General features: G+C 48.2%; 9 protein-coding genes across 9 annotated transcripts; 3 read left to right on the top strand and 6 right to left on the bottom strand.

Moving 5' to 3' along the window:
- Positions 1–6: 6 nt before the first annotated feature.
- On the bottom strand, positions 7–1,126 carry F5147DRAFT_567460 (PIN domain-like protein; the record flags this gene model as incomplete). The annotated part of the gene is made up of 3 exons (XM_041430855.1): positions 7–603; positions 657–900; positions 966–1,126. 3 exons carry the CDS (start codon positions 1,124–1,126, stop codon positions 7–9), a joined length of 1,002 nt encoding a protein of 333 aa, XP_041298108.1.
- A 771-nt stretch (positions 1,127–1,897) lies between these two features.
- Positions 1,898–3,561, bottom strand: F5147DRAFT_671801 (Formyltransferase). The gene is made up of 6 exons (XM_041435620.1): positions 3,198–3,561; positions 3,069–3,143; positions 2,934–3,016; positions 2,592–2,885; positions 2,442–2,543; positions 1,898–2,392 (listed from the first exon to the last, which is right to left on the bottom strand). The coding sequence occupies exons 1-6, from the start codon at positions 3,376–3,378 to the stop codon at positions 1,982–1,984; spliced, it is 1,146 nt and encodes a 381-aa protein (XP_041298109.1). The 5' UTR covers positions 3,379–3,561; the 3' UTR covers positions 1,898–1,981.
- F5147DRAFT_671809 (uncharacterized protein) lies at positions 3,562–6,106 on the bottom strand. The gene is made up of 7 exons (XM_041435621.1): positions 5,513–6,106; positions 4,855–5,458; positions 4,685–4,764; positions 4,500–4,617; positions 4,332–4,451; positions 3,930–4,268; positions 3,562–3,880 (listed from the first exon to the last, which is right to left on the bottom strand). Exons 1-6 carry the CDS (start codon positions 5,903–5,905, stop codon positions 4,036–4,038), a joined length of 1,548 nt encoding a protein of 515 aa, XP_041298110.1. The 5' UTR covers positions 5,906–6,106; the 3' UTR covers positions 3,562–3,880; positions 3,930–4,035.
- A 405-nt stretch (positions 6,107–6,511) lies between these two features.
- On the bottom strand, positions 6,512–9,901 carry F5147DRAFT_671812 (uncharacterized protein). Its single transcript, XM_041435622.1, has 16 exons — positions 9,537–9,901; positions 9,426–9,489; positions 9,319–9,372; positions 9,224–9,267; positions 8,949–9,169; positions 8,850–8,899; positions 8,694–8,801; positions 7,567–8,644; positions 7,466–7,518; positions 7,367–7,415; positions 7,307–7,315; positions 7,117–7,253; positions 7,047–7,062; positions 6,936–6,997; positions 6,791–6,882; positions 6,512–6,735 (listed from the first exon to the last, which is right to left on the bottom strand). The coding sequence occupies exons 1-16, from the start codon at positions 9,855–9,857 to the stop codon at positions 6,628–6,630; spliced, it is 2,466 nt and encodes an 821-aa protein (XP_041298111.1). The 5' UTR covers positions 9,858–9,901; the 3' UTR covers positions 6,512–6,627.
- A 993-nt stretch (positions 9,902–10,894) lies between these two features.
- F5147DRAFT_671815 (isoprenoid synthase domain-containing protein) lies at positions 10,895–12,545 on the top strand. Its single transcript, XM_041435623.1, has 4 exons — positions 10,895–11,450; positions 11,500–11,788; positions 11,836–12,196; positions 12,252–12,545. Exons 1-3 carry the CDS (start codon positions 11,062–11,064, stop codon positions 12,166–12,168), a joined length of 1,011 nt encoding a protein of 336 aa, XP_041298112.1. The 5' UTR covers positions 10,895–11,061; the 3' UTR covers positions 12,169–12,196; positions 12,252–12,545.
- On the bottom strand, positions 12,546–14,351 carry F5147DRAFT_671817 (uncharacterized protein). Its single transcript, XM_041435624.1, has 4 exons — positions 14,277–14,351; positions 14,148–14,226; positions 12,821–14,085; positions 12,546–12,771 (listed from the first exon to the last, which is right to left on the bottom strand). The coding sequence occupies exons 3-4, from the start codon at positions 14,067–14,069 to the stop codon at positions 12,734–12,736; spliced, it is 1,287 nt and encodes a 428-aa protein (XP_041298113.1). The 5' UTR covers positions 14,070–14,085; positions 14,148–14,226; positions 14,277–14,351; the 3' UTR covers positions 12,546–12,733.
- On the top strand, positions 14,336–17,479 carry F5147DRAFT_671819 (ATP-dependent RNA helicase). The gene is made up of 12 exons (XM_041435625.1): positions 14,336–14,744; positions 14,797–14,908; positions 14,968–15,122; positions 15,175–15,537; positions 15,593–15,720; positions 15,774–15,967; positions 16,020–16,141; positions 16,189–16,358; positions 16,417–16,646; positions 16,702–16,885; positions 16,939–17,120; positions 17,172–17,479. The coding sequence occupies exons 1-12, from the start codon at positions 14,502–14,504 to the stop codon at positions 17,297–17,299; spliced, it is 2,211 nt and encodes a 736-aa protein (XP_041298114.1). The 5' UTR covers positions 14,336–14,501; the 3' UTR covers positions 17,300–17,479.
- A 421-nt stretch (positions 17,480–17,900) lies between these two features.
- On the top strand, positions 17,901–18,783 carry F5147DRAFT_671823 (uncharacterized protein). Its single transcript, XM_041435626.1, has 3 exons — positions 17,901–18,270; positions 18,338–18,395; positions 18,449–18,783. The coding sequence occupies exons 1-3, from the start codon at positions 17,966–17,968 to the stop codon at positions 18,572–18,574; spliced, it is 489 nt and encodes a 162-aa protein (XP_041298115.1). The 5' UTR covers positions 17,901–17,965; the 3' UTR covers positions 18,575–18,783.
- Positions 18,784–22,931, bottom strand: F5147DRAFT_671834 (Het-C-domain-containing protein). Its single transcript, XM_041435627.1, has 23 exons — positions 22,818–22,931; positions 22,722–22,764; positions 22,553–22,665; positions 22,466–22,490; positions 22,370–22,408; positions 22,278–22,313; positions 22,169–22,231; positions 22,032–22,115; positions 21,918–21,972; positions 21,728–21,861; positions 21,403–21,550; positions 21,299–21,340; positions 21,225–21,241; positions 20,919–21,168; positions 20,844–20,870; positions 20,739–20,792; positions 20,661–20,683; positions 20,514–20,600; positions 20,276–20,296; positions 20,176–20,214; positions 20,058–20,105; positions 19,923–20,008; positions 18,784–19,871 (listed from the first exon to the last, which is right to left on the bottom strand). Exons 1-23 carry the CDS (start codon positions 22,907–22,909, stop codon positions 18,905–18,907), a joined length of 2,493 nt encoding a protein of 830 aa, XP_041298116.1. The 5' UTR covers positions 22,910–22,931; the 3' UTR covers positions 18,784–18,904.
- Between the last annotated feature and the right edge of the window lie 210 nt (positions 22,932–23,141).

A 23,141-nucleotide genomic window follows, 5' to 3' on the forward strand; every position in this document is an offset into this window, starting at 1 on the left:
GAGAAATCAATCAGTGCTCAAGTCTCCATCAAGCGATTGTTCAGAGACTGACCCTCCGATATACGATTCCTCTTTATCGCCCCACTTAACTCCCATGGGGATCTCTGTCAAGTTGACCAGTCTCTCATCCAGGGGACAATAAACACGCTGGTACAAAAACACCTTCTCCGCCAGATTATATGCTTCTAGATACCCTTTGGGCACAGACTTCTTCCCTTCGAGCCTTACAGCTTGCACAACCTGCTCTACGCTCCTATACTTCCGTAGCAAGGACCACGCAGTCTTCAGCCCGATTCCTGGAATGCTCGGCAGATAATCACATCCGCTAAGGATAGCCATAGCCCTAAACTGAGCATCCGACCATCCAAGAAGTGATATACCCCCTTCAGTAGCAGTCACTGATCCAAAGTCCTCCCTCGAGATTGAGATAATAGTGCTTGAAGTAGAATCCAGCTTGAAGAGCACATTTCGACACCCGAAGACAAGCAAATCCGAGTCTTCGGTGATGATGCCATCCACAAGACCAACACGCTCCAAATACGCCATTTGAGCGTCGGCCTCGTACGGTGCGACTACGTATGGCACATTCTCTGCGCGTAGGGCCTAAAGTGAAGAATGTATCAGACGAATGTCTAATCCAAGAATCGACAGCAGACTTTTATGAGTTGGTACGCCATCTGAGGAGTCACGTCGATACATTTAACAAAGTATTCCCGGGCTTCTTTGTGTCTTCCCTGGGACGCCAGCGCCTTTGCCTTCGCAAGGTTTTCATCCCTCCGCTGCTTGCGCTCAGTCTCGGTGCCCAGCTTTGCCGGGAGTGGCCCACCGTCGAACACGATATACGGACGAATTTTGTGATGGCGCAATAAGCGAACACGCTGCATAGCATAATCAACATACCTAGTTGAGAAGGTGAGCATACTGACAACCGCGAACCACCCCAGGACAAGCATGAAAACACTGACTTCGTAGAGGGTTTTCCTGTGGCTATCTCAGTGGCACAGGCGTATACACCTCGGTGAAGCCAGACATAAGCATCCACCGCAAGTGTTTGACCAGCGAAGTCTGAGAGGTGTCGGTGAAGCTGGATTGATTTCAGTAAGGGTAAAAGCCCAGATATTCCCATGATCGAATGTATGTAGTTGAGCGCGCTGAGTGGCTCAGAAAGTCCTAACAGATGTTCAGAGTATTGGGAACAGACAACTCTTTGGACTAGTAGTACTGTAACCAGTGGACCATTATGAACAAACAAGAACAAAGAGTCGCGTCGCGTCAAACGAAACTTGACAACGCACGTCGCATTTCATGACCGCGACACTCAACATATCTGAGCCATCCATGGCATAGACGGCCAAACACATGTCGTCGTCGTCATGCTCATCGATCATTATCAAGTGATTCAAGTCTTCTTCAGGTAATTAGATTGTTTGGAGTTGTATCCTTTGACCGTGATCAGGGACACAGCCTATTTTGTTCAAGTTGCAAGTGGTATCAATCGGTTCGCATCCTCAACTCGATCTGCCGCCGTTGGGCCATTTTTATGTGCGCAATAAGTACCACTCTGGGACAGTGTCGAGATCGTTGCCAGGTGTTTGTAGAAATGACAGAAAGGGAGCTTATCGATGGCTCTATCGCAAACCCCTTCAGGTTTACTGCAGGTGATGCGGCATTACATGTAATTGTTCGCGTGCTGATCGGACCGAGCTAACACTCATTGGACAAACCTACCACACACACTTCTTCGAGGGTTGTAATACAGGCACAGGATTAGACCCGATACAATCCTAATTTGCTCCTGAACCACATGCATCCACACGAGGCACTTCAGTGACAATCATTATCCATAGACCCGCGATTGTGGCGGACCTTTCCCGGACTGCGCAGTATGCTTCTCCGAATATGAATCGAGCCTGGCCCCCGTAGCAAGCGCTCGAGAAGTATTTCTTTGAGAGTAAGTGATATACCGACATGAAAGAACCCTCTAGAGAAGTTTCAGCATACCCCCGTGCAGCACGCCTAGCCCCTTAACCCCATTCCACCATTCTTTCGCAGTCAGAAGGGCACGATCTTGTGACTTTAACTTTAAAACACTCAGCCACTTCCCGTCAGCACAATTTATAAGTATTGTGCGTGTGTGCGGCGAATACACTGCCCAGCCTGGCTCGACAGGACCCAAGTCATCATGGCTCTTGGAGACACTGAGATGGTGCAACTGAAGAGTGCGTCCATCGGGCATCGTAGTCGTGATATGACGTTGATGTGAAATGGCGCGGGAAAGTCGGACTATGCCCAACGCAGTTTGGGACGTAAAATCAACTCGTGCATCCGAAGCGGATATTGCAGAAGCATGTGGGGTGATGGATGAGACTGGAGGTTGCGGAATGCTGCTAGCCTGATGGAAGCATAAACATTTAGAATCAACCAGGTTTCCGTGTACTAACCTTTCCTAGTAACATATCCCGAAGTACTGTGACAAGCAAATCTCCTCCTATTCGGGCCAGCTCTACCGACATCAAAGGGAATGTCGCGTTTTCTGGAACAGCCTGCAGTGAGATAATTATGCATGATTATTTGCTCGCCGTATTACTTGCCATGCTCTTGCAGGCCCACACGCTTCCCGCATCAATCCCTTCCTTCTTCTCCATCATATCAATAACGCACACACCTGTCACATTTTCTCCTCGCATTAAAGCTCTCTGGATGGGCGCCGGACCTCGATATGCAGGCAGTAAGCTTGGATGAACATTAAGTCGCTGACCTGGTAGGAAGATACGCAGGAGCGAAGGGCGGAGAATACGTCCGAAGGAAGCAGTGACAAGAAGACGAGTTTCACTGGCAGGGTCAGAGAAGTGAGGTTCGTTGGTATTCGTAAATGGTGGAGGAGGCTGCATAGAACATAAGACCGGTTCAGCAAGAAAAAAAGTAACACGCACCACCCAATCCCTGAAGTCAACCTTTCGTCGTGGTATAGTGTGAACTGGAACCTCGAGAGATTCCCCAAGTTGTTTAAGTGGAGCTGTTGAGGCGGCCGTAGGTATGTTGCTACTACGAAAAAAATGCATACGCACAAATTGACAAATGAGAACCCCGTCGACCAGTTTTCACGTCTGGGTTAGTAGCGATTGAGATGGACTTCCAAACATCTATATCACCGGTCAATATAACCTTGGATTTCCCATGTCATGAGCTACACATACCTCGGGCGTCATGCAATTGCTTGAAGACGTTACAAGAGAATTCGTCGCGACCGAAGAACAGGATGTCGAATGGCTTCTTTGCGGCAGTACTACTATAGAAATGGGCGTTCAAGTATTTTATTAACAGGTGTCTCCGCGTGGAATTGACCCGCACAGAGTTATAAAACGATTGACTGTGCATATCCGATCTTCGATGGACACCTACACACCGAAGCTGATCTGCAAGGGTAAGGTATTAATTGGAGGAAAGTGGATCATGCAACAGTGGCAAGGCATCCGCCGAGCCTTCGGGTCAGCGAAGCTTTCCTTGATTTCGCCTCCCTTCTTTGGTACAATATGTCCGGAAGGTTGGCTAAGAATTACATGCGACAGGTGATAGGTCTATTTCCCTTCGCTGTTTCACCAGTACTTCCAGCACTTCTTCGCGCTCGTCATATGATCCCGCCTTACTTGTTGCAGCAACCTTGCTCACTTGTAGTCATGCTTGCTTCTTATGCCACCCGCCAGCAGATCTTTACATTTAGAACTTTGGGGCTTTGAGGATCAGGCTAGTGTCTTAAGCAAAACTCTTTCATTCTGCCACGTGGCATGGCAGAATTGATGCTAATGTGGCAGGCCGAGGTTCCATCAAGGTTTTGTACAAAGACATTGGCAATGGTGCCAGCAGCGCACAAAAACGAGTCCTTGGTAGGTAGTAATTACCTATGCATCATTGACAATAAACATTGCAACGTAGGGCAACAAAGAAAAACACTTTTTATCACCAAGTTTTAAAGAAGGATGGACAAATGGCAGATTGGCTCTTATATCCATTCTTGGATGCGGGCACCGGAGCCGTTCAGAGGAGAAGCATAGAGGCTCTTATTGCGGTACTCTGAGTCACCAGGTGCGTGCGCATCAGATCACTGCTCTGACGGTCAACACGATTTAGGTACGTACGCTTGAAGATTCGTGACTCAGGGACATGACCACGCTGTATTGCTGAGAGGCCTGGACGACGTAAAACTGGTGTGGTGGCAATCATAACGTGCACTGGTGATGACGGGGAAGGCATCGGCATCCAGTTGACATCTACGGTTCATTGAAACAAGGCACTGTTGTTTAACCTGAAGGTCCAACAGGAGGGAAACGCACCCTTGGGTTGGAAGGCAGTGATTGTGGGTCCTTTCTGTTTCCTCCTTAGGATGCCAGCCTCAGCGTCAACTTGACAGAAAGTAACAGTAGTGGAGGGAGAATGGATACCATCCACATTTTCTATGATGTTGCGTCAACTTCGTCAATGAGAAGTCGATCGACTCCTACCCTTGCAATTTATGTATTCCCGAGATAGGGGTGATGAATGCGGTACCTTGGTGTCGGAAGGAGTAGTAGTCCCAACCCATTGGACACAGGGTGACGAAGTCTTAAATACGTCAGAGTCCTATTGGTCAAGAGACGAACACATGTCAACAATCATGAAAGAACGGTGACGTCGAGACATTGAATACCTGGAACCGCCCAACCGAAATTGGTGAAGAACACGGGGACGAAACTACCGCATCATTTTCGTTATTCTGCGGGATGGTGTCTTCATTAGTCAAGAACATGCCGTAGGTTTCCAAATGTTATAAGAGCATGTGAGCGTCAGAATGTAAAGTCATTAGTGGGACTCACATACCTTGAAGCTGCATGATACGACGGCCCACCGCCGCCATCGCTTTTACCCGACGAGCTTCTTTGGCAGCCTGGTCCGATAATCGAACGCCATGATGTACCTTCACGGCGTCTAATGTAAGAGAAGATACTCTGGACTGAAACGCTCCAAATTTCCTTGTCATCTGTTCGCGCAAGAGTGCAACTTCTTTCTCGGTACGATTTTGGTCTTTGACCTGGTCAACGATCTGACTACGAAGGTGATCCAACGATACATTGGTCTTAGTATCATTTATCGAAGCCAAGTCCGAAAGTTTTTGAAGGTCCTGACGCAAAGCAGCGTAGTCTTTCTTGCACTCGACGTGTTCCTGAATCTGAGTAGTGAATTGAACACGAAGACATTTCTGGGGAGCGTCAAACTCTGTGTAACTCCGCACGCGTTCAGCAAGTGCTTGGCGGTCTGGACTGACGTGGATTGTGCACGCTTGCAGTGTACCGACCGTGTCACGCAACGCGCTCACTTGACCCTCCTGGACGGTCATGATGCTGGACAGGTGGTGTAATTTTCGACCCAATTCCTCGCTATCAAATGATGCCTTGGTATGTGTCTGCAATGCTTCGTCTTTGAACTATGCCAAAATCGATTCATGAGCGTTGATAAGTAAAGCAATTTTTAACTCAACTGCAGACAATGATGACTCGAGCGAGGCAACAGAACGACGCAGCGACAAGATGTCTCGTGAGATAGAAGCCAATTGACCTGAGAAGAGGAGGAGAAACTGGTAGAGCAGAGCAGAGGATGCAGTGGAAGATGTCGTGTCCGAAAAACCCAAAGGATAGCCAGAGTCACGGGTGGAAGGATCTTGTATGAAGCCTTCACTAGTATGATCAAAGAAGCCCATATTTGAAGCGAACGCGCGGGTGTTCGACGGTCCGCACGAAGAGCCGTTTAATAGTCTGTTGAACGGAAAATAGATGATCGTATTGGTCAGACCAGTGGCTAGAGACACTCCACGAGCCTCAAGGGCAGAGAGGAAGGCAATAAGGGAAAGAAACTGAAGAGGATCAACAGCCATGCTGAAGCTGATCGAAGGGATAGAACTTCCTACAGCCGAATTTGTGGGGAAACGGACTCGAGTAATGTGGAGACTCGACAGATATATTGAATCAAATCGAGACTGGTCTGCTTCATGATCGATGATCGGTCAGTTCTAAAATCTGTGCTGTTACATAGGTCCCTCGACCTGGCGGGACTCATCATGCATCATGATCATGACTGTTATCAAGTGTTTTGAATTGGTTTTGAACGTCCCTATTACATAAATAGATTGTTACCAATACAAAGCTACTTAACTTAAACTATGTCATTACGGTGTACTCAGGCCAGAGGCCATGTACATGCTGTGGTTCCCTCTATAACTTGGCTTCAAAACGTTACAAGTACCGCAGTATTTCGTGACCTCCAACATTGTCACCTTCAAGTTTTTAGGTTCATCAGAATCTGATTCTGATTCAGACTTTTCTTCAGCGTCATCGCGTAAAACGTCCACAACTCCTCCAGTGGAGAAATCCGCTCCCGGTACTGAGTCCTTGAAAGGGATGCCAGGAATAAGCAAGTCGATCGGGCGTACTGTATAGTTCAACCGTTTACTCATGAATACGCTCACCAAGCCACACAAACCAACAACCCACATATCTCCGTTAATGTGATTGCTGTGGATGGTCATATGCATACAAACAATATAATGTGTACTCTATCTTGCGGGCATTTCAAGACAGCAAGATCGGCGGCGGCTAATCAACGAATGAAAAAGCTGTGTGCAACGGCGAGCGCACATACGACCGAACATACAACGAATCCGAGAGGATAGCCTGACGGATCGTCTTTGATGCCAGCCGACCAAAGCTATATCGTGTGTAAGGATGACATTGTACCACTGGAGCGCAGAGCTGGTACTCACGTATCCACCAAGAACAGGTCCAAAACAACGTGCGAGACTGACTATACTTTGTGCGACACCGTTGGCAAAACCAACGGCATGTGGGGGTGTCACTATAGACACCGTCAATGCGAACCTCATCCTCGCACAAGCTCAATAAACGCACTATAATTAAGGAGGATGGATATGGCGGTGTAACCAAACGTGTTTCCGCAATAACGTATAGCTCTGCATGTGTGTCAGCAATGCTCAGGTGAACTGTCCAGATGTCACTCACGTGCTCAGAGCCAGCGCTGACATAAATGAATTAGCTATGGAACAGCAGGGATAAAGAAATCACATCATACCTGCCATAAGAACGAAACTTCCTTGGTCATTAGAACTTGCGAAACCCCGATACATAGTGACAGTAAGGTATGCAGGTATAAATAGCAGGGACCCGAGACGAAACATTGCAAGGTGGGAGAAGCGCCCTCGAGGGGGTCTACGAGCAAGTGCTATCAGGGGTCGTTGTACAAAGAGCCAGAAAGGACTTGCCCAATGTTTCTGAGAGTAACAAGTCAGCAGAGCGATAATCAAAAGATAAAGTAGCCATACGGATAGAGATAAAACTGATATACAATCTGTGCGAGGCACATGAGAGCAACTGCAGGACACTATCAGTAAATCCCTTATACCCAGTAACTCAACCCATACTAAGCTGGGAGAAATGCCCAGGATTGAGGTTCAGACCTCCCGACTCGTAGTCGCTGATTAGAGGTCAGTAAGATGCGCGCAGCATTACTCAGACTACGTACGTAACAAGATATGATAAGAACACCTGATCGTGTGTCGTGCTGTGAAGTGCTAGCAAACCGTACTGGAATATGACAACCAGAGGCAGCTGCGAGGTCAAGGATGGAGGCTTCTCTTGAGGAATCTCTGACTCTGTGACAGATTGCATGTGTTCCAGGATTGGTAGTAGTGGATTGTCACCAGCGGACTCCTGGGCACGGGCCTGGGCATCGAGGACGATGGATGGCGTACGCACTCCAGGGTGCGAGAATATTGACGGGGAACGCAATGCGAACGGTACCCCATCCGGTGCGGGAGATCCCATCATTGCTGAGTGCATGCGTGAAGATTGCCCAAATGTCATCACAGATGAGCGTTGGCCGGGACTGCCAATCGCGCTTGCGGGGTTGCGGCCAATAGAACGCCCTCGATGTATAGGAGATGATGTAATAGAACCTGGAATGTCTTCATGTCCAAAATACTCCGAGTCGACGTTCATATCTAAATCTTGTTCAGGTTCAAACGTTTCGTCATTATCCACATTCATTGCCGCTGCCACCCAAAGATCAGCAATATTTGTGACCGCGTTCTCGTTTGCCATCAATAGTCTCTGAGCAAAGTTGAGGTCGCCGGGATCCGTGAATGACGTCGGTCCCTCGAATGCACTTCCGTGCCTCCTTCTTATAGTGCTGGCAGTGCTCACACGCCTCACACCAAGCGTGGTCGTACTGACCGTGCTTGTGGCCCTATTACCTCCCCCATAACCATACGCGGATCCATTGGCACGGATGATCCTCGAGAAGTTGCGCGGGCTGTCCATTGGCAGCGATATAGATGTCGTCAATGGCACTGGCAGCGACGGCGTTTCTTGTGCGGTGACTGAATCTCGAGATCCGAAATAACCAGACAGTTGACCGGACACTTTCCGTGTAAGAGAGCGCATCAACCCAGACTGTGGGGTATCGTCAAGGGTGCTGGGTGTGGCGATATCTTCCTCCTCTTGAATGGTCGGGTGTCGATCTTCAGGTTTTTCTAGTGGTAGCCGAATTGCGCCATCCCGCGGTCCACCGTCACGGCCCAAAAACAGGGACAGTAACGACCCTGTTGAATAAGTGAGTGATTGCGTGATATTATCTTTCTGAAAACGCACCTGTCAATGTGATGCTGGCAGCCACTGCGCACGGGAGTAGGTACGGGTACTCCACCAGTAGCGGTACTTGGCCAAACACACTTGGCCACTTGTCTGCAGGCTTCTCAACTAATCGATCGTCAGTGAGACTAGTATGCCTTTGCAGAAGACACTCACATGATCCTCCAATGATGGCGCCCGCCACACCACCAAGTCCCCAACAAAAGCTGGTCATGATATCAGCACCAGGATCTCAACCAGATGATTGGTACTCGCCCCATGATAGCATATGCCCTCCCCTCGTTCGTCGTGTCCGTCACCGTAGCAACGCATCCGCGTGCCACTCCGACAGCGCCAGCAAAGATTCCCTGTAACAGTCTCACCGCGATCGCTTGCCGCAGCGATGTGCAAGTCCCAAAAAGCAACACCGTCACTGCACTTCCAAGCAAGGACAATGTCAGCACCAATCTACGACCATGTCTATCTGCTGCGGTTGCCTATTACTCCGAATTAGAATCAAACGTTAGTGCGGAAGAAGGAAATGGACATACCCATAATAGTGAGGTCAGGAATTGCGTTAAGAAGAACGCGGACACTAGGGTAGCGTTAAAGACAGTCCAATACTACAGATGGTTAGCAAGAATACCAAGTATGCCAGTCCAAAAGGCGATCTGTGCTTCGTCGTTGAACTCTCCAAATCCTGAATTCGAGTTCGTTAGTGGGACGGCAACGATGTCATAAATTATGACGCACCTTTAACCATGAAAAGGAGAAACGGCATGGCGACGTTGGCAGAGAGAAACTCTCCAAGCATTGTCTTGGCGCTTGATCAGTTATATCACGAAGGTGCATGCAGATACTTACGATGGACAGCACAATCATAGATAATGCAGGTAACGGAGTCGAGTCGGATTCGCTACCGCGAAGAGCGTTGGGTATTGGAGGTCTTTCAAGCATTGGAGACTTGATAGCACTCTCCACGTCTGTGTTTGTCCTCCAACGCGAGACGAAACTCTGCTTTCGATGGATCTGACCGCCTGACGCTGGTCTTGTGCTGCGCTCTGGCCCAGAAGGGTCGTCATCCTGTTCAGTGTCATTCCGCATGCCAAAAAACCTTCTTGGGGGCGCGTTTAAAGATCGTGAGCTGCCCACGTTTGGCGGTTGGAAGGAAATCCGGGTGGTCATGATGAATATATATGTCTTTGAGTGTCTCTGTCCAAGACTCGTCCAAGTCGCAATAGAACGTAATGAATCTCCAAAAAAGGAAGGTACTTTGCTGTGTGCGCCACCCAGTGTCCGCTCGCAAATTCTGCTCTTCGAAGTTCCAGGAACTGCAGTTTACTTCGAGTCATCTGCAAAAGTTGATTAACGTAACCAGCTGACGGCGAGTGCTATCGACTGGCGAAAACCACTCTTCCCAGCGTTTGAAATTATGCTTCCAGCTATTGTTACTAGTATGTACTTTTGTCACGGCCCGGTTTCTTCATTCATCGGGAGCAGCGATGCTGGTATGTACTTTGTAAGACTTGTTGGTCTGCGGTTGACTTGTGTGTATCCATAATCGGGTGACATTCGTCTGCACGGACCGTACGTGTGCATTGCCTTTACTCTCTCAATATAGATCATCTTCGAAGAAGTAGTCGCGGTGCAACTCATACCCGGTACCATCTGACAGCTATCCCAGTACATCCGAGTTGTTTCCTGCTCCACCGCGTGCGGATTGAGTATATGCCACGTCCTATGTCGGGCGCGGGTTTCGTAGTCTTCGAGCGACTTCAAGTTCAAGTTGGTGAGTCACCACGTTTTCTCTCCGCATTCATTGAAACGAGAAATGCAAATGATAAACTAGATAAGTTGTGTTCCATAATGGACTATATGACATTCGTCTACCTTATTTCCTTCTACTGAACCGGGCATAGCCTCTTGCTCATTATAAACTTGGGGTTTCCAACAGTGCGTCATCTGACTGGGAGCGGAGGCTGCCAACTTGGGCACTTTAAGCCCTCTAGGGCACCGATATCAGTGTTGCAATGCACCTGACGTGAAGTTCTGTCAACGTTCTCGATTCACAGTCGCACGGCACGCTCAGCGTCATTTCTCTCCCCCCTATGTAACTGTGACCGCCGCGATTATGTACGGGACACAACACTACGATGCTCGTTCTGTGCTTGGACAAGTCTGGTATTTTAAAACTCATATTCAAAAGCTTATTTCATTCAATCCGCGCGTCTGGTTTCAAATCCAACTGGGTCGCTGCTCAGCATCAAAACGCACAGCCTACCACGGACCTCAACTCACTCCCGTTCCTCTTGGTCTTGCCCTTATAGAACGTTCTCGTCGGTCTTTTAGCTTTTGTTTGTCCTAGAACCCTCTCCTTCATTTCCCCAAAATGTCGATTACCACAGCTCTCCCCACCAAGTTCATCCTCCCTGACCTCGTCTCCCACTGCGATTTCAAGCTACGCATGAATCGTCATCACAAACAGGCTACTGCTGAATCAAAGCGGTGGCTTTTCCGTGGAGACAACCTCACCCAGAAGTCACGCAAGGCGATTCACGGGCTCAAGGCCGGTCAGCTCACATCTATGTGCTACCCAGACGCAGGATTCCCTCAGCTTCGCGTCTGCTGCGATTTCATGAACTATCTCTTCCACCTCGACAACCTCTCAGATGACATGGACAAAGCTGGAACCAAAAACATTGCAAATGTCGTGCTGAACTCGCTTCACCACCCGTACGACTACTACTCGCCTGCCCGATTGAATAGAACGACCAAGGAGTATGTATTTGTTTCGTAATCACGAACAGGCTAATTGTGTGTATTGCAGCTTCTACAAGCGTATGCTTCCCACCGCATCCCGTGGAACGAGCAGACGTTTTATAGAGACAATGGATTTCTTCTTCCAAGCTGTGCACGTGCAAGCCATCGACCGTGCTAAGGGCGTCGTTCCTGATCTCGAGTCCTATATCTCCTTGCGTCGTGATACCAGTGGATGCAAGCCCTGTTGGGCACTTATCGAATACGCTAACAATCTTGATATACCCGACGAAGTCATGGAGCATCCGATCATCCAGAGTCTCGGCGAGGCCGCCAACGACTTAGTCACTTGGTCAAATGCACGCACTTCAGTCTATTGCTTTTCTCGGGCTAACTCCCAGTTTAGGACATCTTCTCCTATAACGTAGAACAATCGAAAGGAGATACCCACAACATGATATCTGTTGTCATGCACCAGGAGTGCCTCGACATCCAGTGTGCCGTCGACTTCGTCGGCGAGCTCTGCAAGCAGTCTATCGACCGCTTCAACGAAAATCGCGGGCTTATTCCTTCCTGGGGTTCCAAGATCGACAAGGACGTTGCAATCTACGTCGGCGGTCTTGCAAACTGGATTGTCGGAAGTTTGCATTGGTCGTTTGACACTACCCGGTACTTTCAGAACTCTGGTCGTGAAGTTAAACGGACCAGAATCGTCAATCTCTTTCCTCGAGGCAAATGATCCTCGAAGCAATGTTTCAGCGCTGCTGGTAAGCGTCGCATATAGCTAATTACTAACTTATCACTGAGTATCCACTGTCGCAGCCGGTCAGCTCCCCACACTCTCTTGAAGGAAGACCGAAAACATTCATAGATTGGACACTCGGGAGCTGTCTCTTCACATTCCTTTAGATTCTTTCTTTGGACATTCAAAGTATCCACTGTCGCAGCTGGTCAGCCCCCCACATTCTTTTCATGACGGGAAACACTCGTAGTAGTCTGGCACTCGAGTTTCTGGACTCACCTATCGTCTCACATTCCTTTATATTCTTGGACATTGATGGACGCTTTTCGCAACTACTGCCAACTAGCCACACGCTCATTCCTCTGTATCCTGGTGTCGAACAAGAGTAAACCAACATATTATTTATACCCTAAAATTGTATGTTCTATATGAAGATCATCAAGTTATAAGCATACCAAACCAAGATATCAAGATTGTGGTATCATGTGAATGAAAGATATATACCAAGCAATGCGGGAGAGTAGGTTCAAAAGTACTTCGAGGCTCCAGATCAGGATACACATCATGGCCGACGCACGTTATCGTGTACACCATCGCTCTCTGTAGGTATTTTGAGCGTGACGCGATGACTGGATGTGTAATTCTTTACCTGAAGACACCAGATTGAACGGTCGTCCATCCTTATCGTCGAAACGTACACCCCTTGAATCCCAACGCTTCCACCACCTCTGAAGAAACAAGGGGTGTTCCGTAATATTCGCTAATGTTCCAATATTGCGAATCCGGACCTGGGTCAGTTTCGGAAGTTGGGACTCGTCAATCTGGCACAAGAGATCCTCGAGCGGCTTCATGATATACGCGCTAAAAATAGCTTGAGGGACGCCAACAGGATCCTCACTGATGGGGAAAATGCCAATCCGCTTCAGCGAAGGATGCGATAGTAGATCCAAAATGTGATGAGGAAAGATAGTGACAAAAGTGTCCAAGTTCGGACAAGTTGCGATAATTTCATTTAACAACGGCGTGAATGCGACGGTGCGGACAATGCGCACTTTTGGCCCGTGGGTTCGCAGGAAGTCTGGACTGAAGGGGGAAAACCCCTCCAGCCTTTGCAGGGATGGAAGTTGCTCCGGGGACTTGGCGAGCATCGTAAGGAAGGCATTCAGGGGAACGTTGCCCAGCGACGCGTGCGAGAACGAAGGACTATCTCCGAGAACAAGCGTTTTCAAGTTGGGTAGAGTAAGGTAATGCGATGGTCTTTCCGTGAGGTTGCCATATATATTCGCGAGCGTCAGGCTTGTTATGCCAGTGGCCGTTTGAAGCACGTGCATCAGGTCACTCCAAGAGGGATATTCGTTGGACGTCCACTCTATTCGTCGTAGTGAGCTTGAGCATGTTTCAATGAGGGCATTTATAATTTCTGTTCGCGTCTGAGCCTGAGGCGGTGTGATATGGAAAGTTGGATTCAACGCCATGTAGTAGTTGCTATTGACTAGAATTTCGATGTTTGGCGTACACCGCAGGATTCGCACAAGTGCGTTCAAGCACTGATCAGACGGGTTCGACAGTTGAAAGTCGACCCGTCGAGTGCATGTCCCCAGAGGGTGCTTTATTGAATTCCTGCGACTTTCTTCGAAGCGATTGGCAATGATAGCTACTTGCTCTGCCGACGTCAAGTGGAGGTGCTCATGGGTAAGCTCGGTGACAACGTTATGCCACACTTTGCAGACCAAAAGGAGTGCCGAGTGAGTCTTCACGTCTCGGTTCAAGAATATGACGATGTCGCGAACTTCCGAGAATGGATCTTGTCGGTCGGACGAGAGAACCCCAGGTGATCGGACAAGCGACGCTAGTATCGGACGCCACAGTTCTACAGGCAAATCACGCAGCGTGACCATCCCACCAATAGATGTGCTATATCAGAGGTAAACGGTTGGCTTCGGCAACGAAAACGAAAACGAAAACGCTGCACATACGCCACACACCCAATACGAGGAAGCGAGTAACAATAATCAGCTCTGACTGTCCTGTCGACTCGTTTGTAGATTAGACTAACTGCAGATGCGTTTGAGATATGTGCAAAATATAATAGTCGTCATACATACCGTGCACCTCAGAAGTGTGTTTCGAAAGCTTTTAGTAGTAAAGAGGTAATGGACCCACAATAATAAACTGATTAGGTTACTGGCTGACTGAAAGCGGTTGTTTGTTTCGAAAGCTTTTGCCAAACAACCATCCCACCAGTACGATAGTTTGCCAATATCCGATGTTTTCAAGCAATTTTTGAGCAGAACATACGCCGCGTACGCGTAATACGTGCAAGCAGTCAGATGTCTGGAGACCACAAATCAAAGCCTTCCTTTGTAAAACGGAAGGCCAATGCAGGCCCTTCAGTATCCAGAAAACGACTCAAAATGCAGCCCACGTCTTTGGATGGACTACCTTGGAAAGCCGTACGTCGACCTAGTGAGACGGGCCTTGATGGTGACGATGGAATATTGGAACTAGAAGAAGTGGAAAATGTTGAAGTGGTGTACGAGGATACAGAAGGAGGGAGAGTTATGAAGTTCAATGTGAGCGGCAGGACGCATGGCATCAGATGGACATTAATCAGCGCTATTCTAGGTCCTTGAACCATCGAAAAATACAACAAAGGCTCCTGTATCCTCTGGGCCTGAGGAGGACGTGCCATCTTCTGCCAGCTCAGAATTACTAAATCCTTCAGTGTCGTTTGACTGTGCGTTATCTATCATACCAGTGACCTTCCTGATTTTCTGACCCTTTAGTTCCCTTCAGCCAAATCTTTGCTGCCCAATTGGCATGCTTTTTGTATGCATTCCCATCTTTTGCAGGTGCTTCATTCACGAGGGTTTGCTACACCCACTCCAATACAAGCTAAGTCACTGCCGATAGCCTTGGACGGGCGGGACGTCGTTGGAGTAGCAGAAACCGTTCGTTTAATTTTTATTATTTTCCTCGCTTCCCTCATGGTACACTTTCCAGGGATCCGGAAAGACACTTGCATATGGGCTTCCCATTCTTCACCGTATCTTATCACATCCCCGGCTGCAAAGAACTAAGCGGAGACTCCAGGCGCTTATCTTAGCTCCCACCCGTGAACTTGCCCTACAAGTCTCTGATCACCTCAATGTGTTCGCACGAGTCATTGACACGAAGGCCGAACAAGACGTCGATCTCAGAAACACTGAGGCTAAGGAAAAGCAGCACAAAAATATTGCTCCGCCACTCATCAGCATCGCTGCCATAGTAGGTGGAATGTCTGCGCAAAAACAGCATCGTATACTCGACCGGGGTGTTGACGTGTTGGTAGCAACGCCAGGTCGACTTTGGGACATTCTAGAGGAGGTTTGTAAATTCCGTTCCAATTTTACCTTGTCCGGTTAAACATGTTCTCACCCAGGATGAGGAACTAGCAAGACAAATCAGCCAGCTGAGATTCTTAGTGCTGGATGAAGCCGATCGCATGGTCGAAGCAGGACATTTTGCTGAAATGGACAACATCTTGCGGCTCACAATTCGAAAATCACAGTATGCGTTGATATTCTTGTAGTTATTGAGACGTTGACATATTCCACACCCAGAGAAGATGAAATTGAACCCCCTGAAGCGCCGGGCGATTCTCTGGATCATAAAGGTGCAGAGAACACTGAGGCTGTGGATACACTGCAAACCTTTGTCTTCTCCGCTACTCTCAGTAAGGATCTCCAGAAAAACTTGAAACGAAGTTATCGCCAGAAGGGCTATAAAAAGTTGTCAAAACTGGCTAGCACACTCGGTATATTCATTTCCGAACGCTCTTCAATGTTGCTAAACAAAGCGACCAACAGATGACCTTCTTCTGCGCCTTGACTTTCGCGACCCGGATCCGGCTGTAATCGACATTAGCCCCGAGGGAGGCGTTGTCTCCACACTTAAGGAGAGCAAAATTGAGTGCCTTTCCACAGATAAGGTGCGTACGCAACCATACGTGCACGGATGGCGTCTCATACCCCACAGGATGCATACCTGTACTACTTCCTGTTACGGTACCCTGGCCGTTCCCTCGTGTTCTTATCATCTATTGATGGCATAAGGCGTCTCACTCCACTGATGGAACTCCTGAACCTCAAGGCCTTTCCTCTCCATTCTCAAATGGAACAATGCCAGCGCCTCAAAAATCTTGATCGGTACTTTTCATGTCCACTGTAGATATTGAGTACACCCATGCTGACACAAACGCCACAGGTTCAAGGCGACCGCAAATGCTGTCCTTCTGGCAACGGATATTGCTGCCAGGGGTCTTGACATACCTGCCGTTGACCATGTTGTTCACTATCAGATACCACGTTCTGCTGATGTGTTCGTTCACCGCAATGGGCGTACCGCTCGTGCGATGCAAAAAGGTTTTAGTTTGTTGATGTGTGCCCCCGACGAGCGTCGAGTGTTAAGGGCACTGTTAGCAAGCCTGGGTCGTAGTAAGTGACAGCAGTTTTTGCTCACTCGTTGTACATTCAACGCACGCACGGTTAGAAGATACAGATATCCCTGAGATATCAGTGGAACTCACCCTTGTTGATAAGCTCAAGAACCGTCTCTTGCTCGCTCGACAAATCGATTCTCAGCAACACAAAATAAAGAAGCAGCATCATGAACGGAACTGGCTGAAGGAAACGGCGGAAGCGATGGAGATAGAGCTTGATTCTGATATTTTGAGGTGAACGATAACCCTGCCGCAATAAAAATGATGATACTGACAGGTTGACCTAGCGAATCCGCAGATGAAAGTAACCCGTCAAAGGCCAGAAAAAAGAACAATGACGCAAAGATGGCAGTTTTGAAAGCCAAATTAAAAGAACTCATGGCCCAGCCACTGCTTAGCCGAGGTGTCTCGACGAGGTACATCACCTCTGGAAGCCGACCGATCGCTGACGACATTATATCGGGAGATGGTAAGTCCTAGATATGAAAGTCTTTCCCCTTATTCTTATCGCGTTGTATAGTTCATGAAACCATGTTGGGCCTCAGGAAATCGGAGGCCGGTGACGACTTAGTTGCCGCCACTAGGCGAAAGCAAATGCACAAAAAAGTACATGAAGAACCAGAGGAATGGAACGGCTTCGGTTCGTAAGACATGCTTTGATGCACGAGGATGCACTATACACAGTGCGTATTTTCCTCATCTTGAGTGGTACTTGGTAGCTTCCTAGTAGTTTCTAGCCTAGCAGTGCAGCTGCGACATCGCTTATGCATGAGAAACTACGTCCCATCATTTCCATAAATCGAAAGTCGAAAGACATGTTAGATTTCATTTTTGGCTGAGCTCGATCATGGTGGCTGTTCAGAGATGAACGTTAACCTACAAGGTTTAAATGATGTGATTTTGAGACTATGGGTCTTAGGCTGTCATATTTTTGTTTGATGCCACGATGCAAATGCCACGCTTGTCGCAGTCTAGACACGAGGAGTGATTGCCGCCCGAGGAAGATGCCGATTGAAAAAAAAACTCCCCAGTCATGACTATTCCTTGACACTGTACTTAGTTGTTGCAAGAGTCTCGAAGCACCCGATGGTTAGGAAGAGTTTCACGTCTTTGTTCGGTTCCGGGTGAAACACAATAAATCTGCACGGTAGGGACTAGTTTAGAACTAAAAGTGAAGCGAAAATAGCCTGGAAATAGAGTCACATGTAAACTCCGACGCTGGGCAGAGCCGGTAGTATACTTATATGCACATAAACTTTGTGATATTATTGTTGATTTATCGACTGGCTGATAATACCAAATATTATACCCGACATGCTATCGTCTCCACCATCCCCCATCAGAGCTCCATTGACCATTTCTACCGTCGCAAATGCACTCGTAAAACTACGACGGAACACGTCAAAGACTGAATTCATCGACTCTACTTCGGGCGAGCCACAGACTCACCCCTTACTGCGAGGAGAGGGTGTTACGTCAAAACGCAAGGTCCCACTGGTGCAGAGCGACCTGTTCTTTTGTAGGGATGCAGTGGATGTTCCAAAGTTGTTGAGGGGGTCGAGAGCAAGCTTGTTGGAGAGAGCAGAGAACATAGGTGCGAATGTATTGGTAAACGAAAGGTGTGTGGAGCTCGTGGAGCTCGTGGAGTTCTGCTGCGCTTCTGTTGCTTACTATGCTTTGAATCAGCTGGGAGTGTTCAATACGTGTACCAAGGGACAGACGACACGGATCTTACAAAGTTCAGGTTCGTCCTTTGTCTGCTTTGAGTCTCTGAGATCCCAAATCTTATTTGTCTAGGTCCGCTACAACGCCTCGGCTTCGCGATCGTCCCTCCCAGATCCTCAAAAACCAGTTGCCTTAGACCGAGTCCAGAATGTATCAGGACTCATGACAATCGTGGACCGCGAAGAAGTGTCACTATGAAAGTGCAACGCCGGAACTCGTATGGTAATCGTCTTTGCAATCCTTTCTCCTGCAGTCATTCTCGTTATTATAGCCGCATCACCATAATCGCATGCATTGTACTCTAGCAATCACCGTAACAGTCTAGTATTGTATTCATCTCATTTATCTCTACTCCACCCTCTTTCATCATGTTTTCTCAGAAGCCACTGCGACATTTACATATCGTTAACTTATTCAATGTACTCAAAATGTTCGCTGCTTCAGACATGATACCAAATTCCTGTGCTACATGACACAAAAAACATACATCATTAAACATGTATTCATTTGCTCGCCTCTTCGAGTGTTTCACCATCTCCTATTATCATACGGATCATTTCGCGGGGAGTAGCCTCCTGGCGACGGGAAGGAAGCCTGTTGTTGGTCCCGATCATCGTTATCGAACGCATGTTGCTCATAACGGCTACCATACACCGGCGCTTCGGGGAACTCGTGACCGTGGGTGCCACGATGTTCGTCAAGGAATTCACCTGGAGGTGGGCCGCTTACTTGCGGACGGTGTGATGTAGAGTAATCACCTGCAGGTGGAAAAGTTGGTGATGGAATGTTTGGCGGCGGATAGCCGCTTGTAGGTCTAGCGCTCGGGTACCCGCCTATAAATGGAGCATTCGACGACGGAGGTGGATATCCGCCGAAAGGTCTGGCGCTCGGATACCCACCAGGCACACCCTGCACGTTCTGTGTGTACGTGCTGCTCGCGCTGGTGAATGATGATGACATGGAAGGGGACGGCTGCACGTAGGACGGTGCGTACTGGCTCTGGGCAGGAGGCGAATGGAACAATGGCCCACTCTGCGAGTGCTGCGCATGCGAACCAGGGGCATATGCCGCTGACGGTGGCAGTGGGGCTGAAGGAGGCGCGTAGCTCGAGCTGGTAGTTTGTACAGTCCCATACGAGACGGTTGTCTCTGGCCTCGAGTAGTAGGAACCGGGCTGCCCACTGGACTGACCGCCCTCTCGTCCCGTCCCCGCAGACCCACCCACCATGTTCATCAGACCCTGCATCTGTGTAGCACCGGGAATCCCCTGCGCAAACCCCTGGATGCCCTGCTGCATCTGCGCATTCTGTGCATGAGAAACGGGAGCACTCCCATCGGCGGCTAACCGAGTGCTGTTCTGCGCTCGCACCGATTCCTTCGTGAGACGTGCAAGTATGGCGTGCTGATTACGCCCGAGACTCTGCACCCACGATCTCATGTATTCCAGCATTTCATGCTGGACTACGAAAGAAGACTGGTGAAAGTCGGGATGGAAGCTGCGGATAATGATCAATCTGTGCCGAGAATATGAAAGGAAAAAGACATACAGGCACTGCAAAGCCTGATCTGTGACCTGGTTCACATCGAGTGAACTGTCGTCCCAGGCCTTCGTAACCAAATTCACAGTATGTTTCTATGACAGTGCTGAGCGCAGCGGTTTCATGTGTCAGAGAGTAACTCACAAGAATGATTTTTGCGATATTACCGGCAGGTTCATTTAGGATCAAGTTCTGGAAGCATTACATTTGATGAGTCAAATGATATTGCGCAGCTCCTCGAGGAGAAATGGAGTTTACGTACGAAGTGATCTTTGCTAAGGAAAGAATGCGTGGGGTCGCTCTGTGGGGTAAAGGGGCGATAAGGAATTATTGCCGCACGTGTCAAAGTCATTCACACTCACAGCGTACGGGTTGTTGAACACCTGTCGGAGGAAGAGACGTCAGTTGATGTTTACATCAAAATCAGGAAGTAGGGAGAGATCGATAAGCGAGCATGATGGCCAAGAGTGATGCGACAAAAACCGAACATCGGGTTCTGGAGAGATTGAAAGCGAGGCAACTCAAGATCAAAACGCGGAGGGACACGGAAGCACTCGCGAACCAAACACTCCAAATACTTCCTTAGTGGGAAGTACTCACCTCATATTGATCATGCTTGTTGATAACCTCCGACGAGGCCGATGATAGTCCAGCCGTCGCAGTCTCCAGGATTGGTTTCAAAAAAGGCTATGTCCCGAGTAATCAGCAACCACAGCGGGGAGGACATATTTTCAGCAAATTCCCTACCTCCAAAGTAGTGAAAACGAACACTATTGGGAAGTCATCAGTATGACCTAGCCATCAACGAGTCGATTATGAACCGACCAGAAATTGAATCTTGAATCTTCTCTACAATCGAGTTCAGTCCAGGGATCTTCTCTGTAGCATCCATCAGTACCAGGGGTGCTTATCGTAAACAATCAAATTCACCCAACGTCCCCGATATGCCTTTCATGACTTCGAAAAAGTGAGACATCAGTGAGGAGCATCGAATCAAGGGCATACCAGAATCTCTGAAGCTCAAGATCTTCCACAGCACGCTATGCAACTCTTGCGGGCTCATGTCCTCAGGCCGCCTATCCCCACGTTCCATCCCAGTGCGCATGCGCTCGATGCCTTCCATATCGCCGCGCATCTTATCACCACTTCCACCAGGAAGTTTAAGGAAAGCATCGCGGAGTATGGCACTCGACGAATTAGATTTAGATCGTGCACGATCAAACTCTTTATTGAGATCCGTGACAGAAGCTTCACTCTAGAGAATGAATGAAGATGAGAATTTTTGATGTATACCCAGATCAATAATCTTACGATGTGATCGGTAGCCTCTGGACGAAAGTAAGTTTCAATAATCGCCACTAGGACGAGAGGTTATAGGTGCATACCTCCAAGCAGGCTGTGAATAAAATCACTCGATCCAAACGTTCCTGAACAGAAATCATAGTGAGCGTGGTTATTCCTGACGATACCATAGCATGAAAAGACCCACCAGTAACGATTGGCGCGACCATCTTTCCGTTATGTGCTCGCACTCGTACGGCATCACCAGTATGCACAAATACATCACCGTGTCCCATGGAAACAAGAGCAAGCTCGCAGAAATTAGAGTGCGCAGGGAAGTCTTCAAGGGTGTGGAGCTATTCAAATAGATCAATTGGTGTTGCGATAAAACCAGTGCGAGTTGTTCATAGCAAAACAGTAGACACCGACGACGGGCAGGACTATATGCTACAACGTATGTCGCACGGTCATCGCACATATTTGGTGCATCTATGCGCCACAGGTAGAGATTTTTAACTGAATGTTCAACTTACAGCTTGTCCGAGGAGCCTAAACGCCTCGTATTGATCCGCGTTATCTCCAGAACTCTTATATTTCCTGCCGAGGTAAATGCACTGCTGGAGTACTCTACGCACGAGGGACTTAGATGTATCCCAATGGCCATTTTCTGTCACACCCATGAGTCACTTGAGGTCAAAATAAAATCGAGGTGAGGAGACGAACCATTTGCGATATAGTTTTTCATTCCTGTCTGCGGATCGATGGCGAGTTCATCAGGCTGGAAAGAATAAAGCAGGTGAGTAGGGTAAGTGATAGGTAACCAAAAACAATAAGTACGTGGACAGGGCCGCGCAGTCTGGGGTCATACTGCCGTGCATCTTCTCCCTCTCCATAACCTTTCGGGTTATCAATATGTTCTGTCTGTGTAGTGCGCATTGATACGCCATGTGGTTTATATGTCGCGGGGCACTTACTGGTAAATATGCACCCAGTCTCTCTGGTGTAACTTCAAATTCCCCAGTGGCATATCCATTGGCCTGAAACAGAATAAGAGCAAGTTTTAAGGGCGACGACCGCACATGCCATAAACCCGAGCACCATAACTAAATTGAGGATCGTCTGGAAATTCGTAGATTGATATTTTGAAAATTGAGAGGATAATTATCATGACGTACTTGCAGATTCGTTTTCTTCAGTGTACTGATGTCAACAGCCTGTCAAATGTCATTGAGTTGCCAAACTTTCAAGCATTAGAAGAGTTGTTAGTTTACCTGGCTGTAATCTCTCAACCAATTGCTACATGCCGGTTGATGGATTAGATTACGAAGAAATACGTGTTGGCATCTGCAAATACACACCCAAAATATACGCGCTTAATGTCGAGGCCACCAAACTTGGGACCCTTTCCAATGAGACTGGAAAGTGCGAATCCACCAACCCCCTTCTTCACGAGGTCTGCAAGCGCATCCTCCTAAAAAGGGTGGCGATCAGTACGGCAGCCTAACGATTAGGTTGAAGACCGCCTACGATATCACCATGCCTAAATGCCTTGCCTTCGACAAATGCATATCTGCCAAATCATGAGTGAAAGAAGAACATAAGGAATGGACTGTGCTGCTTTACGAAGGAATGTTGCCTGCCCCAAAGGCGTGCACACCATTATTTGACAAACAGAACACAAGGATAAAGAGCAGTAGAAGAATACTGGCTGGCATCGGCGTTTAAGCGAAGATGAGGAATTACTTCAACCAACCTGAATGGCTGCTGCGCTATCTACTTATATGTCGAAGTGGAGAAAACTGGAGCCGTTGCCCCTTATGAATAGTCTTGGCCACGAGCCAGCCAAGTGAAAGTTCGTCACCGGCAATAAGGCTATGTCGTTATGGCTTTCTGATAACACGTCGAGCTAATAAACAACGTCCGAATCGACATTAATTATGAAGCCTC

This window comes from Suillus discolor (genome assembly GCF_016758755.1).
Source record: "Suillus discolor strain FC423 chromosome Unknown F5147scaffold_5, whole genome shotgun sequence".
NCBI classification, from domain to species: domain Eukaryota; kingdom Fungi; phylum Basidiomycota; class Agaricomycetes; order Boletales; family Suillaceae; genus Suillus; species Suillus discolor.

Coding starts and splice junctions, on each gene's coding strand:
- F5147DRAFT_671801 (XM_041435620.1), bottom strand. CDS start 3,378: ATGCACAGTCAATCGTTTTATAACTCTGTGCGGGTCAATTCCACGCGG. Junction 3,017..3,068: donor GGGTTCTCATTTGTCAATTT/GTGCGTATGCAT, acceptor CCGCCTCAACAG/CTCCACTTAAACAACTTGGG. Junction 2,544..2,591: donor TGTGGGCCTGCAAGAGCATG/GCAAGTAATACG, acceptor ATCTCACTGCAG/GCTGTTCCAGAAAACGCGAC.
- F5147DRAFT_671809 (XM_041435621.1), bottom strand. CDS start 5,905: ATGGCTGTTGATCCTCTTCAGTTTCTTTCCCTTATTGCCTTCCTCTCT. Junction 5,459..5,512: donor TCGAGTCATCATTGTCTGCA/GTTGAGTTAAAA, acceptor ATTTTGGCATAG/TTCAAAGACGAAGCATTGCA. Junction 4,618..4,684: donor TTTCGGTTGGGCGGTTCCAG/GTATTCAATGTC, acceptor CTTGACCAATAG/GACTCTGACGTATTTAAGAC.
- F5147DRAFT_671812 (XM_041435622.1), bottom strand. CDS start 9,857: ATGACCACCCGGATTTCCTTCCAACCGCCAAACGTGGGCAGCTCACGA. Junction 8,802..8,849: donor CGCCATCATTGGAGGATCAT/GTGAGTGTCTTC, acceptor ACGATCGATTAG/TTGAGAAGCCTGCAGACAAG. Junction 7,416..7,465: donor TGGGCATTTCTCCCAGCTTA/GTATGGGTTGAG, acceptor AGTGTCCTGCAG/TTGCTCTCATGTGCCTCGCA.
- F5147DRAFT_671815 (XM_041435623.1), top strand. CDS start 11,062: ATGTCGATTACCACAGCTCTCCCCACCAAGTTCATCCTCCCTGACCTC. Junction 11,451..11,499: donor TTGAATAGAACGACCAAGGA/GTATGTATTTGT, acceptor TGTGTATTGCAG/CTTCTACAAGCGTATGCTTC. Junction 11,789..11,835: donor ACTTAGTCACTTGGTCAAAT/GCACGCACTTCA, acceptor CTCCCAGTTTAG/GACATCTTCTCCTATAACGT.
- F5147DRAFT_671817 (XM_041435624.1), bottom strand. CDS start 14,069: ATGGTCACGCTGCGTGATTTGCCTGTAGAACTGTGGCGTCCGATACTA. Junction 12,772..12,820: donor GTTCAATCTGGTGTCTTCAG/GTAAAGAATTAC, acceptor AAATACCTACAG/AGAGCGATGGTGTACACGAT.
- F5147DRAFT_671819 (XM_041435625.1), top strand. CDS start 14,502: ATGTCTGGAGACCACAAATCAAAGCCTTCCTTTGTAAAACGGAAGGCC. Junction 15,538..15,592: donor TTTGGGACATTCTAGAGGAG/GTTTGTAAATTC, acceptor GTTCTCACCCAG/GATGAGGAACTAGCAAGACA. Junction 15,968..16,019: donor AAAACTGGCTAGCACACTCG/GTATATTCATTT, acceptor AGCGACCAACAG/ATGACCTTCTTCTGCGCCTT.
- F5147DRAFT_671823 (XM_041435626.1), top strand. CDS start 17,966: ATGCTATCGTCTCCACCATCCCCCATCAGAGCTCCATTGACCATTTCT. Junction 18,271..18,337: donor AATGTATTGGTAAACGAAAG/GTGTGTGGAGCT, acceptor GCTTTGAATCAG/CTGGGAGTGTTCAATACGTG. Junction 18,396..18,448: donor ACGGATCTTACAAAGTTCAG/GTTCGTCCTTTG, acceptor TTATTTGTCTAG/GTCCGCTACAACGCCTCGGC.
- F5147DRAFT_671834 (XM_041435627.1), bottom strand. CDS start 22,909: ATGCCAGCCAGTATTCTTCTACTGCTCTTTATCCTTGTGTTCTGTTTG. Junction 22,314..22,369: donor TGAAGAAAACGAATCTGCAA/GTACGTCATGAT, acceptor ACGAATTTCCAG/ACGATCCTCAATTTAGTTAT. Junction 21,862..21,917: donor GAAAAACTATATCGCAAATG/GTTCGTCTCCTC, acceptor TGGGTGTGACAG/AAAATGGCCATTGGGATACA.